The sequence below is a fragment of the Sorex araneus genome, chromosome 5 (assembly GCF_027595985.1).
Source record: "Sorex araneus isolate mSorAra2 chromosome 5, mSorAra2.pri, whole genome shotgun sequence".
Classification (NCBI taxonomy): domain Eukaryota; kingdom Metazoa; phylum Chordata; class Mammalia; order Eulipotyphla; family Soricidae; genus Sorex; species Sorex araneus.
This window is the reverse complement of record NC_073306.1, coordinates 132,282,720-132,298,044: the sequence shown is the minus strand read 5'-3', so window position 1 is coordinate 132,298,044 and position 15,325 is coordinate 132,282,720. Positions and strand designations below refer to the sequence as shown.

Below are 15,325 nucleotides of genomic sequence, written 5' to 3'. Positions count from 1 at the left end.
GCTCAGGGGACCATATGGGATGCTGGGAATCAAACCTGGATCGGCTCATGCAAGGCAAACGCCCTCCGCGCTGTGCTATTGCTCCAGCCCCTCCACTGCTCTACTCTTGAAGTTCTAACGCCCTCCCATAACACTGCCTTGAAATCTGTACTGCTCCTATTTAATTCGTGCTTCCGCTTTTGTCAGGGGATGGGAGTCTTTGAGGGCAGGGCCGTCACAGCTGGCACACTGTAAGCAACAAACACTTCCACCAGAAACAGTTCGGGGAAATCCTCACTGGCTGGCCCCAGGAGAGGGAGAAGTGATGTAACCCGGGCAAACAGTCCGTCTTCATGGAGCTTAGTGACCTCTGGAGGAGAAAGACAGTAATAGAAGTCACATAATGTATGAGGATGGCTTGAAGAGATGCTCTGGAACTATTGTCTCCTGCCAACTCTCTCTCACGCATGCTTAGGCAATAGACAGCACTGGTTGATTTGTTTGGGGGGAAGGGCTATCCCCAGCAGTGCTGGTGGGTCCTGTGTTGCCGAAGATCAAAGCAGGGGCTCCCATACACCCAGTAAACATTGCAGTCATCTCCCCAGCTAATTCTTTTTTTCAGTTTCGACATTATTTAAAAAAACTTTTTAGTTTTCAGTTTCTGGTCCACACTCAGCAGTGCTTAGGTCTTACTCCTGATTCCGGTGGGGCTCAGGAGACCGTATGTAGTGCCCAAATTGAACCCAGGTCAGCTGTGTGCAAAGCAAGCTACCTTACCTACCGTACTATTGCTCCAGTTTCTGAAGGAAGTTCTCTGTTTTCCTGTTTTTATTTGGGGGTGGGGGGTGGGGGGTGGGGGGGGGGAGGGAACACACCCAGAGGAGCTCCTGGCTCTGTGCTCTGGAGTGGAGTGATCCCCGACATTGCTCAGGGACCATAAAAGGTGATGAGGATTGAACAGGACGGGAATCAGCCCTATTGAAGGGCTCTGCCTGATATGTCACTTTTGTGATTAAAACTCTAAAAAATACAAAGAAGTAGGTAGATTGTTCTTCCTGTTGGATGTTAGGAAGTACAGGCACCAAAACAGTCACAGGACTGTTACAATATCCGTAAATCATGATGTAATACAATTTGAAATGGATGCTCCTGGATTCCATCACCAAGCAGAGAAATATTTTACGTGGGTCAAAGATGAGAATGACACTCCCCTTGAAGCTTTTTTTTTTAACTGTCATTTCAAATCTTTAATCAAATTCCATCAAAGATTTTCCGCCATGTTACACATCATGATTAGCGTTCTATAAACAAGTTTGCTTTCAGTGTACAAATCAGTGACAATGAAATAAAAAATCAAACTGGAAAAGCACCTTATTAAGCTTTGTTTCAAACTTTATTCCCAGGCTTCTTCAGCTTAATTAGCTGCAAAGAACAAATACTGAGTAAGTTAAAAAAAAAAAAAGTGAAAAGGGTTGCAACTTAAAAATTTTATTTATTTATTTATTTTTTTTGGGGGGGGTCACATCTGGCTGTGCACTCAGGAATTACTCCTGGCGGTGCTCAGGGGACCATATGGCTGGGATTTGAACCCGGGTCGACCCCTTGCAAGGCAAACACCCTACCCGCTGTGCTATCACTCCAGCCCCCTACAACTTAAAAAATTTAGACGTAGATCCTATTAGATCCTTGAGCGAAACTTTAAAAAGCAGTCCAAATATACAAGAGCAGCTCCTAGGAACTTCTTCAAGTTCTATCTTCTTCAGAAGTTGACTCAGCTCCGTTTGCTTCGTTCTCGGAAGCCTCATCAGAATTCCCCACGAGACCTGGAACTGCATCATCCTCTCCAGCAGCGAGCAGTGCTTCTCCACCCAGCCAGGGACGGTGTGGGGCGAGCTCCAGTCCTGCCTTTTTGCCCCGAACTGGCTTGGGATGCGGGGACGCGCTTCTGCCAACTGCTTCGTCTCTGCGTGGCCTGCCAAGGGTCTGCTGCCGCGGATGCCTGGACTCCAGGGATGCCGAAGCGGGTCACAGTTCCTCGCTTTCCGAGTACTCCAGAGATAACTGTTTACCCCGAACTTCAAGGATAACTTAAGGTTCCCCCGCCCCCCCAACATTTGCTGTAGCCTTTTGTGTGTTTGTGTGTTATGAGCGGCCACTCAGCGGTGCTCAGGGGTCTCCCCGCGGAAAAACCGCCCGGGGTGCCGGGGACCGAACCTGGGCAGGCTGCGTGCAAGAAAAGCGCCCTCCCCGCTGTCCCACTGTTCCGGCCCGGGTTCTTTCCTCAGCTTCCCCAAAACGCTCAAGTCGGGCCCAGCACACGACACTCACTCAGCCTAGAGGTCAGCAGAGCTCGGGGCCAACGAGGGTCGCGCTAGCGGCCGGGCCGGGCGCGGCGCCTGTGGCGGGGACGCAGCACCCGGGCGCGCAGAGCCCGACTCCCGCCCCGCGCCGCGGCCCGCGGCTTTTATAGGCTGGCGCCGGGGCGGGCGCGTCCAAGCGCCGCGGCCGTTCACTCGCGTTCCTGATTGGCTGCGCCTGGAGCGGCGGCGGGCCGCGCCTCGTCGCCGTCCTCTGATTGGCCAGTCCCCCAGGGGCTCCTGACACCCCGGCGGGTACGCGCCAAGGGGCCCTACCTCACGAATTAACTTGACTTCTTCCCTCCGGTTTCACTTCTGGTCCCTGTTCCCCTCACTCGCTCCGGGCCGGCCTCCCGCGGTTCCCATGGCAACCCGGCGAGCCGCCAGCCGGCCACGGCGTGCGTCACTTCCGGCGCGCGCACTTCCGGCCCCCTGGTCCGTCGCGACGGCGGCCCTTCCGGCGGCGAAGCGGCTTTCCCCGGCCTTCCCCGCCGGCCACTCGGCCTCTGGCGTCCCCCTCCGCCGCCCCCGGCATTCCGGAATTCGGCCTCTCCGCCGCCCAACCAAGCTCGCCGCGGGGGCCCGGCCTCCCTTAGGCCCGCCCCCGGACGTCACTTCCGGACCGAGTGTTTCCGGGTCGCAGCTGACCCCCGGTTACTGGTCTGGGTCCCCCGCAGCCGGCCGGAGCGGCGAGAGCCCAGCCGGGCCCGGCTCCGGCGGCGGCCGCGGCTCGTGCTTGTGCGCTCTGCCGGGCGCGCTCGGCGGCCGCGCCGGGGTGAGTGCGGGCGGCCGCGGGCGGAAGCGGCCTCCGGGGCCCCCGGGGCGGAGGGCGGGGCGGGAGCGGGACCCCCGAGCGGGCCGCCGACACCCCGCGCGGTGCCCTGCGCCCCGCCCGCCGGCACCTGCGCCGCGGGCTCCTGGGCCCGGCCCGCCGTGGGCCCGGGCCCCTCCCCGGCCGGCCGAGGGTGCCCGCGACCCCGCGCCGGGGGTCCCCGGGCCGAGCGTGACCTTGGCCGGGTCGCTCCGGCCCCCGGGCCACCGTGGCCCGCCGTGTGCGGTGGGCGTTGCACCCGCCGGACCGACCGCCGCCGTCCCGCCCTTCCCCCTCCCGTCCCGTCCCTTCCCGGGGGCCGGGGTGGGTTTTTCACGACCGATGCGCCCGCCCCTCCTCCTTGCTCACGTTCTTTCCCGGGGTCCCGACGGCGCCCTGGATGCCTCCGCGGCCTGTTGGGGGCGTGGGGACCCGCAGGTGGGCCTGCAGCCTTGCACGGTGCTCGCGAGCCTGCACCTTGCAAGCGGGGGGTGGGGGGGGTCTGCAGCCCTGCACGGTGCTCGCGAGCCTGCACCTTGCCGGGAGCGGGGGCCGGGGCCCGGAGCGACCCGCCCCGCCCCGCCCCGCCCCCCTGCTCTCGGCGGAGCTGGGGCCCAGGTGAAGCTGGAACCTTCGGACCCGGGCAGTGCCGGGACCGAACTACCTAGCGCCGTCCTGTGCAGGGAGGGGGCCCTTCCCAGGCAGGCGTCGCGGGGCGCATTTTCTGCCTGAATGGGCCAGCTGAGCCCTAGCCGAGCTGCCGCTTCGCTTGCTACCTAGAACCATTTCATTTCCACTCGGGGATTTTAAATAGACCTTGCTTTCCTTTCTTTGCCGTGTTTAAAAATAATCAGTAAAAAGTCCCCGCCTGCCGGATATCTGGGGGACACTGAATTGCTTTACAACACCCCCCGCCCAGCCCCCCTGCTATTGTGGGTGAGGGAAGTGCCGACAAGGAGCCCTGGCACTGGGCGTTGACATGACTCTGGGGGATGTTCATTCACAGCGCCCTCCCCACCCCCCACTGGCACGTCTCCGAGTCCCCACCCTTGGTTTGCTTGGAGGCATGAGCGTGTCACCGCGCTGTCTGGGTCCCCTGCAGCCGCGCTGTTTCTGGTTTTTCCCTGCAAGCCCAGAGAGCCTGTTTGTGTTTGGTTGTTCTTGCGGAGCGCCGGGAATGCACCGTCGGCTCGGTTCGGAAGAGACCCCAGCTGCGACCAGCGACAAAGCTCCCAGTATCCCCAGAAAATGTATTCAGCATGGATGATGTCAGCTGCCCGCCACTGGCCAGCCTGGGCCGGGCTCTCCCCGGGCCCTGGGGCTGACATCATTCCCAGATCTGTGGGTGTGCGGGAGACGGGACTCTTGCCACCGTAGGAATTTGGGGGCCTCTATCGCCTGCCCGCCCTGGAGCCCGGACCGGCCGCGGCCGCGGGCTCACCTGGCTTCCGAGCAGCGTGGCTCGGAGCTAGGGTCGGGGTTTTTGCATAAGCTCTCGGTTCCAGTCAGCCCGACTTTTTCTTAGCCTTGTGATTTGAGGGCGGGGGACTGGGGCTTACTGAGCCTGGGTTTCGTGTCCGGCTTTATTTCCTGGGTTTGGAGGCCAGTGCTCAGTGGCTGGCAGACCATGTCCCCCTGGGGTGAACCCAGCTGCCCGGCAGGCAGCCCCGTGGCCTTCGCTTCCTCCCCGGGGCTCCGGGCGGGCGGCCCTCCCAGCACCCAGCCCTGCTGTCTCACTGCCCAGAGTGTTCTGGTTGTGGCGCTAAGGGGGGAGTCCGTGTGGAGAAGCGCCTGCCAGCTGGGCGTCAGGTGCCAGCTCTGACCCTGGCAAGCCTGGCCGGGCAGGTGGTGTCCTGGCCGGACCGTGATTTCTGGAGGCCGTGGGGGAGAGGAAGCAGGATGGTGGCCGTCTTGGGGAGGCCTGGCCCAGGAGCCCCGAGTGTTCGTCTCCTTCACTCCTGCCCCGTTTGGTCCGGGCTCCCTTGCAGGAACCCCCAACCCTGGCCTCGAGGCTCCGGAGCCTTCTGGGCTGTTGTCCCTGGTTCTGGTTGGTCCTGGTTGGTCGTGAGTCGCAGTCAGGAGTGGCCCGAGGGGCTGAGAGACCCCGCAGGGCGGGCGCTTACCTTGCACTTAGCTCATGGGTTTGATTTCTGGCGCCCACGTGGTCCCCTAGCGCTGACACCTGGTGCCCCATCTGGTCCCAGGTGCCCTGCCAGGAATGATCCCCAAGCACTGCCGGGTGTGGCCGCGGAACAGAACCCACACGGTGGGCTGCGGTGTGGTTGCAGAACTGTGGATGCGCGGAGCTGGAGGGGCCCACGGGAGGCACCAGGCCGTCTCCTCGGGAACAGTGCAGTTCTTCCTGGCTCGGGTCAGGAGCGACCCCGGGCGGTGCTGGGCCCTGGCCCCAGCTGTCTTTCACCTGTGCCCCCTCACCCCACGTGGGAGATGGGGTCAGGCTGCCTCCCTCTGGTCCTGTCACCACTGTCCCCAGCCCTGCCTCCCAGGTCCTGGGCACCGTGGTGCTGTGGCTCCGCCCCCATTCCCTGGCCTAAGCCCGCGAACTCTGACTTGCCCCCCGCCCCGTGGTTCGAGTGCCTCACTGCTGTGCTGGGTGCGTTAGGCGGGGCTGGGGCCGAGGCCCGGGGCTGTCAGTGGTCCTGTGGACCGTGTGATACCAGGGGTCAGCTGTGGGGCCTCCTGCGGCCGCGCATGTGCATTCTCCCCAGAACGGTCCCCGTAAGTGGCAGATACGGTCCCGTCACTCCCCGCGGGCTCCCGGCTCTCGTTGGCGGCTGTCTGGGAGCCCCTGTAGCTCCGCGCCGCTGGCCCCGTGTCAGGCTCCTTCCTGCCCCGGGAAAGCAGGAACCAGCTCAGCTCTGCCGCAAGGTCCTTGTCTTGTAACTTGGGTCCCTTTTGTAATGGCGTTGGTATATCCTGGGGCCCCTGTCCCCGACTGTAAGGGGAGGTGGGACCCCTGCCCACCTCTGCTCTGGGACCTTTGACTCCATGTTTGCCTGCAAATATAACTGCGGCTGCTGGGGTGGGGGTGGGCACGCTTTCCTTGTTTCTTAGACTTTTTCCCTGGGGGCCGCAGCAGGCAGTGATTGAACTGGGGTCCTCTCTTTTTTCCTTTTTGGGTCACACCCGGCGATGCTCAGGGGTTCCTCCTGGCTCTGAACTCAGGAATTACTCCTGGTGGTGCTTGGGGGACCCTATGGGATGCTGGGAATCGAACCTGGGTCAGCTGTGTGCAAGGCAAACGCCCTCCCCTCTGTGCTGTCGCTCCAGCCCCCTGGGGTCCTCTCTTGTACGAGACGCTCCCAGTGCTTGACTGCGGCCGGCCCTTCGGACTTTCTGGAATGGCCTGAATCCGACTCATTAGCTCAGTGCTCATTGGGTCTCTGTTTTTGGAGGGGGGGGAGTGTCACACCCAGTGGTGCTCAGGGGTCACTCCTGGCGGGGACTGAACCCGCTGTCCTCCTGTCTGTCCTTTTAAAGTCTGTCTGGCCCCTGCACTCTTGCACGACGGCCCGCAGTGAGTGATGGGCTGAGCCGGGAGGGCGCCGGCCCGTGGTGCCCGGGTCGCTTGGGCCAGGTCCAGTGTCTGCCTTGCCTCCGCAGGACTGAGGATGCCGGCGACGCGCGTCCCGCTCCCCCTCCAGGACCGCCCCGCCCTGCAGGCCGCCGGCATGGCCGCGCCGCTCCCCCTGTTCCCGCCCGGTGCCCGGCAGCCCTGGAGGAGATGAGGTAGCCGCCGCGCCGGCCACGGGGACGCCCAGTTCAATGGATGCGAAGCACCGGGATGACCTGTTCCGGAAGTACGTGCAGTTCCATGAGGGCCGCGTGGAGCCCAGCCCCGGCAGGCAGCGGCCGGGCAGCGAGGAGCAGCTGGGGGCCGCCGCCTCGGCCCTGCTCAGCCTGCCCAAGGGGGACCCGGCAGACCGGTTCCGGCTGCTGCCGTTCTACGAGGTGGTGGAGGGCTCCCTGCGCGCCCTCGGCACGTCCAGCCTGCGGGCGCTGCACCGCGCCTTCGGCCTGCTGGAGACGGTGGGCACCAACCTCTTCCTGCACCCCTGGAAGAAGGAGTTCCGCAGCATCAAGGTGAGCCCGGCGCGGGCAGTGGGGCCGGGGGGCCTTGGGGCCGGGGGGCGTGGCTGGGGCGGGGGCGTGGCTGGGGCGGGGGATGGGTGGGGCCGTGTCCTCATGGGGAGGCAGGAGCAGGTGTGCGGGAGAATTCCCGCTGAGTCAGGCTCCTGTGGCGTGCCTGGGCTGGGGCCCGGGGCCTCGTGTGGTCAGGCTGTCAGCTGCGTGGGGCTCTCGGGCCCTCGAAGCAGGGGCGGGCAGGCAGGGCCCGTTCCGGTTCTGGGGCTCAGGCCAGGGCAGCAGAGACAGCGAGTGTGTCCCGGCGGTGCCGCGGGGCCTGTTGCGGGTGCAGAGGGGGCAGGTCGGCAGGGTGGGCTGCAGCCGGGGGCATCCCCGGAGCTGCCTTTGGCACTGAGCGCTCGGCCGCCCCACGCCCCGCCAGCTTTGTTTTGTTTCTTTCTTTTTTTTTTTTTTTGTCTTTGGGTCCGGCCGGTGGGACTGGGGCCTCACTCTTGGCCCCACTAGCTCGAGCACCACTCACCCCTACTGGGCTGAGCACTGGGCACTGAGCACTGCCAGAGGCGGCCGTTGAGTGTGAAGAGGAGCTGGGTCTGCGTTCCTGGGGCACAGGGCCGGGGGCTGGCGGCTGGCCCCCTCCCCGCGTGCGCGGCTCAGGCTGGGGGAGCCGGCGGGGCCGAGGAAAGCCGCGCCTCTGCCTGCCCCTCCCTTCCAGACCTACACAGGCCCCTTCGTCTACGGCGTCCGCGCGGCGCTGCGGGAGGACGACGTCCGCGCCATCCTGGGCCGCCTGGGCTACGTGCCTGAGCCGGGCGCCGCCTACCGGCTGCAGGAGCCGGTGGGCGCGCTGCAGCTGAAGATGGTCTCCTTCGAGCTCTTCCTGGCCCGGGTGGAGTGCGAGCAGCTGCTGGAGATCCACGCGCAGGTCCAGGACAAGGGCTACTCGGAGCTGGACGTGGTCGGCGAGCGCCGGAGCAGCGCCGAGGACGTGCGCGGCTGCGCCGACGCGCTGAGGCGCCGGGCCGAGGGCCGGGAGCACCTCTCGGCGTCCACGGCCCGCGTGGCGCTGCAGAAGTCGGCCAGCGAGCGGGCGGCCAAGGACTACTACAAGCCGCGGGTGACCAAGGCCTCGCGCTCGGTGGACGCCTCCGACGGGCGCTGGGAGGGCCGGAAGCCGCCGCTGCGGGCCTCGCTGAGCTTGCGGAAGGAGCCGGGGGCCGCCGAGCCGGGGGACGCGCTCAGGGACGAGATCCTGCGGCCGCCCCCCTCGCTCCTGGCCATGCCCGGCTCCCTGCACCGCGGCCCCAGCGACCCCCGAGCCGCCGCCCCCGCCCCCGGCGGCCTGGGCCTGCTGCGCGCGTCCTACCTGGCGCAGGACGACGTGGACCTCTACACGGACGCGGAGCCGCGGGCCGCGGGCCGGCGCCAGGACAGCCTGCGGCCCGCCGTGTGGCTGGTGCGCAGCGAGGCCCACCCCCTGTGCCACAAGCGCGTGCCCCTCGCCGCCGAGCCGGCCCTGGCCAAGTGCCCGCACTGCGGCGTGCCCGCCTGCCCCTGCTGCGACGGCCCCGGGCCCTGCGCCCCGCCCAAGCCCGGCGCCTTCCCCGGCAAGGCCGCTGCCGCCGCGCAGGACGGCCCGGCCCCGGGCCCCGCCCCGCGGGACAAGTACGCGGGCGCCGAGCGGCTGCTGCCGGCCCACGCCAAGGCCAAGGCTGCTGCCGTGGCCGCCCGCTGCGGCTTCTGCAACCGGCCGGGCGCCACCCACACCTGCACGCAGTGCTCCAAGGTCTCCTGCGCCTCCTGCCTCAGCGCCTACCACTACGACCCCTGCTGCAAGAGCGGCCTGCACGCCTTCCTGCCCCACCACCAGCTCGACTACAAGGCCCCGGCCTGCGCCCACCTCGTGTACAGATAGACGCGCCGCCGCCTCCCGCGCCAAGGGCTACCACCCCCTCCCGCTCCCCGCCGCACTGGGGCGCCGCTGCACTGGGGAGGGGACTCCCCGTCCTTCCTGGTCTCTCCGCCCCCCTCGGGGCTTCTTGGTTCTGGCTTTGGGAGGGGCGCTCGGGGTGGGTGGGGGTGCTCCCTCACGTCACTCCCCCGGCCACACAGCCCCCGTGTCGCCTCCCGCCGTGCACCTGCAGTGGGAGCGGAGGCCTGCGGGCGTGTGAACTGAGCCCTCCTGCCCCCCAGCTCCCTCCAGCGCCCCCCAGGTTTGCAGGTGACCCCGCCGGTGTATGCTGCGTCCCGTCGCAGCTCGCCTGGCCGGGGCCCGCCGGGCCCAGCCGGCCCGGCCCTCTTGTTGTTTGCACACGCCCTCTTACTGTACTGTAAATAGATATTTTTGAGATTTATTTTTAAATAAATATTCAACTTGCCATGCGTGTCCAGGTGGTGGAAGGTGGTTCCGGAGCTGGCGCAGACCGCGCCTGCTGCTTCAGTCTTCCGGGGGCCTCCGGCCCCGCCCCTCCCCGCGGCGGGCGGAGGACAGAGACCCGGCTCCTCCTTCCCTACGGTCCATCTCGACACCTACCTCCAGCTGCACACGGGGGTCGGCGTGGGCCGAGGGTCGCGGGACCCTCTCCCCGCACCCCTACCCCCCAGAGGGGCCGAGGCTCCCGCTTCTCGGGGTCTCCCGGCCGGCGGGAAAGCACGTGGGCTCCCTGGCTGCCCTGGTAGCCCCCTCGCCCCCACCCCAGGACCCCGCTGCAGCCTCCGTGCTTTATTTGCACTAGCGCGGGCAGGAACCCAGCTGCAGCCTCCCCTGGGGTCCGCAGCCACGCCTGAGCCGCTTCGCGCCCCGCGGGAAAGACCGGCTCCTGGGTCACCCTCTGGAGCGTAGAGCCAGGAGCGGGGCAAGACGACGAAAGTGAAACCGCTTCCTTGTGAATAAATAATATATTCCAGCCATACCAGGTGTCGTGGGCAGGCCGGCAGGGGGCTCGCCAGCCGGGGGGTTTCTGCGAGAGGGAAGCGGGTTTCCTGCGCAGGTGGAAATCGGGCTGAATCCTGAGGCCACTGTGAATTTGCCGATGTTCTTCCAACTCCATCGAGTGACTTTTAATTAAGAGTTTTCAACCTTCTCTGGCTCTTTACCCGCCAGGCACAGCACAGAGACACTCCCTGGATAGACTGAGCTGAGTTTCCACGGCTCCCTCGGGCCGTCCGTGTCCACGTTCCTCCCGTGTGTCCAGGCCCGCCCCCGAGGGCGAGCTCTAGTTTCCTAGCTTTCCATTTCCAGGCCACTCCAGCACTACAGTAACAAACCCGCCAGCCAACCCTGATGCCACGTAAACAGACTGCAGACCCAGCAGGACGGCCGGCTGGGCCGCTCGGGAGCCTCTCCCTGCACTGGATCCGGAAATGCGCCCCCTGTACCAGGTGTCTGTGATAGAGTGTTAAATAGATGCTAATTTAAAAATGCAGCTGTTTTGCATTAACTTTATACCGAGAGTTGAAATGTTGAAAGTCGATTTCAAAATAATAAAGCGTCTTCCATTATTAAACCAAGCATTTGGGTTGTATGTCCGGGGCCTCCCTCACCGTCGGACTCGGATTCAGGCAGCGGTCAGTGCCCCGTCTGCACAGCTGGCCCCGAGGGAACGTGGAGGGGGCCCAGGGCAGGGCTCGAGGAGTGACCCCCCAACACCACGGCAGTTTCTGGCAGGAGGCTCAGCCCAGCTCCGGGAACGTCCAGCCGTGGCCAGCCGGTGTCTCTCCCTGCTCCCCGCACCTGCCGCCATGCTCCCAGCCCTCTGCGAGGGTCTCAAGCTGCACTGAGAGGCCCCGTGGGAGTCCACTTAGAGCTGCAGGTGGGCCCAGCCTTCCCGGGGCCCCGCGTCCCCCCGAGATGTAGCCATTGAGGAAGCCATCGTGGCCCTCCGCCTGCCAGCACCTGCGTCTGGGCCTCTGCCCGCGTTGAGCCGGGCACCAGCTCCTCCAGCGACGCTTCTGCTTCCGGCATGTTAGAGACACGCTCGGGGTGGTCGGGGGCAGCAGCAGAGGAGACGCAGACGCAGGGGAAGAGCCAGTCCCCCCACCCCCACCCGGGCCTCAGACACGCGGGGCCCAGGCCTCGGCCGCACCCTGGAGGGCGGGGAGCCTGGCAGGGCCAGGTTGGTTCCTGGGCCTCCAGCCTGTGGCCGGGGACAGCCCCGCCCAGGGGCAGGGGGCCTTGGGAGGGAGGGCAGTGGCCAGCCCCCACCCTGCCTCGGCTTCAGTGTTTGGGCTTTGGGGTCACACCCGGCGTGCTTCTGCTTGGGCCGACCCCGACTTCGGGGGCAGGGCCGGCTCCCGCCGGGGTGGCCCTCGGGCCTTGGTGCTCTCTCAGGCCCCCCGGAGGACACTGCAGCGGCTGAGCGTCCATGTTCGGTCGTGGTCGCTGTTGTTTACCGCTCGGGCTGTTACCCGGGCCGGCTGTGACGCGTGTGTGTCTCGGATTTCCCTTTGTCGCCTTGACACGGGGGCGGGTGCGGCCCAGCCGGTGCCCAGGGCCCGGGAGCCGCCCTGGGTTGTGCCAGGATGACCGAGGCCAGGCCGAGGCCCTGCCAGGCACCTCCGCCCTGTCCGCCCCCCTCAACTGAAGGCCGAGAGCGGGGAGTGCCGTGTTCTCCCCTGTCTCCAGGGAGGTGCCCGGGGTGCTGGCCCCGCTGCGGGAGGTGAGTCAAGGTGGCTCCCCCCACCCCACCAGAGGTGAGCTGAGCTCAGGGCAGGCAGGTCCAGCGCGTCAGCCCCAGCAGCAGGGGGGATGGGGCAGGAGTAGGCAGGAAGCCCACTGTCCTACCCCGGGGAGCTGGGGAGGGGGACGCAGGCCCGCACCCCAGGCCTCAGCAGAGCCCCCAAAGCACACTCGGACCGCCAGAGTCAGCAGCATTTTTATTTCCAGTCACATCTCAGCCTTTCCGGAGCTGTGGCGTGCAGTGGGTGAGGCAGGTCCCCAGCAGTGACTGCCCCCCCCCCCCCCGTCACCCGGAGGAACGGCCAGTTAGCGCCCAGGAGCCAGCGGGAGGATTGCAGTGTGGGCGAGACCCTCCCAGGGTCCCGAGAGTGAGCAGTAAGGGGGGCTAAGAGCCAGGCCAGGCCGGAACTCAGGCCGGGCACCGCCGTGAACAGGTGCGGCAGGGCCCATCTGCAGGAATAGGCGAGCCCTGAAGCCCGCCTGGGTCCTCGAGGCCAGTGCTGGCCACCCATGTGCCCGTCCACTCAGGGCAAGTGGGCCTTCTGGGGAGCTCCACCCCTGGGGCGCTCGGGCTACCCCCGGCCAGGAAGTCTGGTGCCAGGGATGGAAGGGGCACCTGGGCGCACACAGCCTCGCCTCGGCCCTCTGGGTGCCCTCCAGCCGGGCCCGGGATCTTGGGGGGGGTCTGCTCTCTGGGATGGGCAAGAGAGTGGCACAGCCCTCACCAGGGCGGGCAGGGGCACCGCCTGACCGCCTCACCCAGCTGCAGGCCTGACGCTTCGCTCGGACACCCTCTCCCCGGGGACATGTCCTGGGCTCTGGGGCCGGGCCCCTGGTCAGGACGCCTGGGGGACGGGGAACGTGCACATGCGGGAGAGACCCCGGCCCTCGGGCAAGGCTGGGCCTGGTGGCAGGGGCTCTCCCGCCCGCAGCTCCCCTGCGTCTGAAGGCGGAACTCGCCCCCGGTGGGCCGGCTCCCAGGAGGGGGTCACACCCACAAGGTGGCGGCCCAGCTCCTGATGGACTCGGGAGAGTCTGGCCAGCCCCTGGCTCCCGGGCTGCCCGGCCTCACATCACGCTGGGAGTGGCGGTGGCGGGGGAGGGGTGGGGGCTCGGAAAGGTCAGCTCCTGGCCTGCTGTTCTCGGGGGCCCACAACGGCAGGGCTGCAGAAGGCACGTGGCAGGTCCCAGGGCCTGCTGGGGAAGGGCTTCTCCCCTTCCCCCGGCCCCAGCCTCCCGGCTCATGCTCTCCTGCTCGGCTCTGGGGCCCCACACCGGGGACGCGGCTCTCTTCCCGATGCCCACGACTCCCGACGTGAGAGTCATCCCCAAGTCCAGCTACAGTCAGGCAGGGCTCTCCAGTTCCACGGGGGGACAGACGGGGGCGCTGCAGAGCGCTGCGCTCCTGCTCCGCCAGTGGTCAGCGCCTCACTAGGCCAGCAGGGGGCAGCAGTGCTGCAGAGCGCTGCGCTCCAGCTGGGCCGGCGGTCAGCGCCTCACTCGGCCAGCAGGGGGCAGCAGAGGCCCACGGCAAGGCAGGAAGGGCAGCGCCAGGGCAGGCTGCTTTCATCACTTCTCTGACCATGCGGGAAGAAAAGAGGCGTTCTCGGGCGCCAGGCCTCCCTCTCGCTGCAGGGCTGCAGGTCCCGACGGCTCAGACTGCAGGGCGGGGCGGGGGCGCGGAGCGGGGCTCGCGGGGGCCGGGTCCACCTCCAGCGCCGCCAGCTGGCCCCAGAGCGGGAAGTACCAGTTTCCTCCCGCCCGCGGGGACCCTCAGCTGCACGCGGACGGGACGGTCTGGGCTGGCAGCTGGTGCCCCATCCGGGCCGTGTTTGCAGGGCTGGAGGCTGCCAACGGCTGTGCAGGGGTGCACGGGACCCACTAGGGGCCGCAGAAGCCAGCGACTGTTTCCTGTGGACAGGATTCCTGAGGGGGCCTGAGGCTGGGGCCCGGGAGTGCATGCGTGCGTGTGTGTGTGTGTGTGTGCGTGTGTGTGTGTGTGTGTGTGTGGAGCCATGGGTGAAGGAGTGTGCCGTGTGGTGTGCAGCTGGCCCTGGGGTAGACAGTGTGTGAGGCCCAGGCCAGCACAGCCGGGTCCCTGCCCAAGGCTCTGTGGGGACCTCAGCGGTGAGCGGGGCCCGTTTGCAGTGACGGGGGGCGCCCTCAGGGGCCCCCAGGAACAGGGCGCCAGGGCCAGACCCCCGTGGGGCCAGCCAGGCGAGGGCGATCGTCAAAGTGCACGGATTTCAAGAGGGTTCAGACAGCAGCGAGGGTCGCATGCACCCTGGGCCTTGGGGCCGCCCACAGCCGCACTCACACCTCGCACCTGGGAGGCAGTTTCGGCAGCTGGAGGGCAGGGCGGACCCTCGTGTAAACATTCAGCCTCCCAGGAGGGCGGGGCAGGGCAGTGGGGGCGCCCCCGCGGGGCGGGCAGGTGCACGTGGGGGGCAGGGGTGCGGCTCCCGGGTGCCCCGAGCGGGCAGCGTCCACGTCACAGCAGCTCCTGCTCCTCGTCCTCGGAGCCCGAGGGGCCCTGGCGCACCTCCTCGTACCACTTGTTGGTGAGGGTCTTCATTTGGATGCGCCCGTGGTGCAGGTCCTGGGCGGGGACAGCGCGACACGTCAGGGGGCCCGGCAGGGGACAGGGCTAGACGGGGCTTGGGGTCAGGGGCACGGGCAGGGCTGGGGTTCGGGCCAGGCTCAGGCCGGGTCAGGGTCGGGGCTGGGATCACTGCTAGGGTCCAGGACTGTCCCTGGAGCCAGCAGGGCTAGAGAGGAAAGGGCCCCCCTTCCTGTCTTGAAGCCCCCCAGCCCCGTGGAGGCCGAGTCTCATCCCAGGAGCCGCGGTGTGACCCCCCCGTCACGGCTGGGTCCCACTGCAGCTGTGCAAAAAGCTGCCGCCCCGCGCCTGCGCAGCGCCCTCCCAGCTCCCCGCGCATGCCCGGTCCCCTCCCAGCCCCCGCCTGCGCCTGCCCAGTGCCCTCCCGGCTCCCCCCGCGCCTGCCCGGTCCCCTCCCGGCCCCCCCTGCGCCTGCCCAGTGCCCTCCCAGCCCCCGCCTGCGTCTGCCCAGTGCCCTCCCGGCCCCCCGCGCCTGCCCGGTCCCCTCCCGGCCCCCCCCGCGCCTGCCCAGTGCCCTCCCGGCCCCCTGCGCCTGCCCGGTCCCCTCCCGGCCCCCCCCTGCGCCTGCCCAGTGCCCTCCCGGCCCCCCGCGCCTGCCCGGTGCCCTCCCGGCCGCCCCGCGCACCTCCTGGGTGAGGCGCCGTGTGAAGAAGGGGTTCAGGTACTTGGCGTCCAGCCACACGAAGCCCTTGAGGTCCTGCCGCCGCACGTAGTGGGCCTCGTACTCCTCCTCCGTGAGCTCCGACAGGTGCTCCGACTCCACCGTGTTGCCCTGC

The 15,325-nt window shown here is 67.1% G+C and overlaps 2 protein-coding genes across 2 annotated transcripts in view; one reads left to right on the top strand and one right to left on the bottom strand.

The window, feature by feature from the left end:
* Positions 1–1,263: 1,263 nt before the first annotated feature.
* SPATA2 (spermatogenesis associated 2) lies at positions 1,264–10,757 on the top strand. The gene is made up of 3 exons (XM_055139082.1): positions 1,264–3,111; positions 6,772–7,251; positions 7,967–10,757. Exons 2-3 carry the CDS (start codon positions 6,934–6,936, stop codon positions 9,164–9,166), a joined length of 1,518 nt encoding a protein of 505 aa, XP_054995057.1. The 5' UTR covers positions 1,264–3,111; positions 6,772–6,933; the 3' UTR covers positions 9,167–10,757.
* A 1,356-nt stretch (positions 10,758–12,113) lies between these two features.
* SLC9A8 (solute carrier family 9 member A8) overlaps positions 12,114–15,325 on the bottom strand; it is a 42,620-nt gene continuing 39,408 nt past the window's right edge. Inside the window, exons 15-16 of the mRNA XM_055139177.1 lie at positions 15,175–15,321; positions 12,114–14,528 (exon numbers count right to left, since the gene is read on the bottom strand). Of these exons, the coding sequence (XP_054995152.1) occupies positions 14,421–14,528; positions 15,175–15,321 (255 nt within the window). The 3' untranslated portion in view covers positions 12,114–14,420. The remainder of the gene's footprint in view (positions 14,529–15,174; positions 15,322–15,325) is intronic.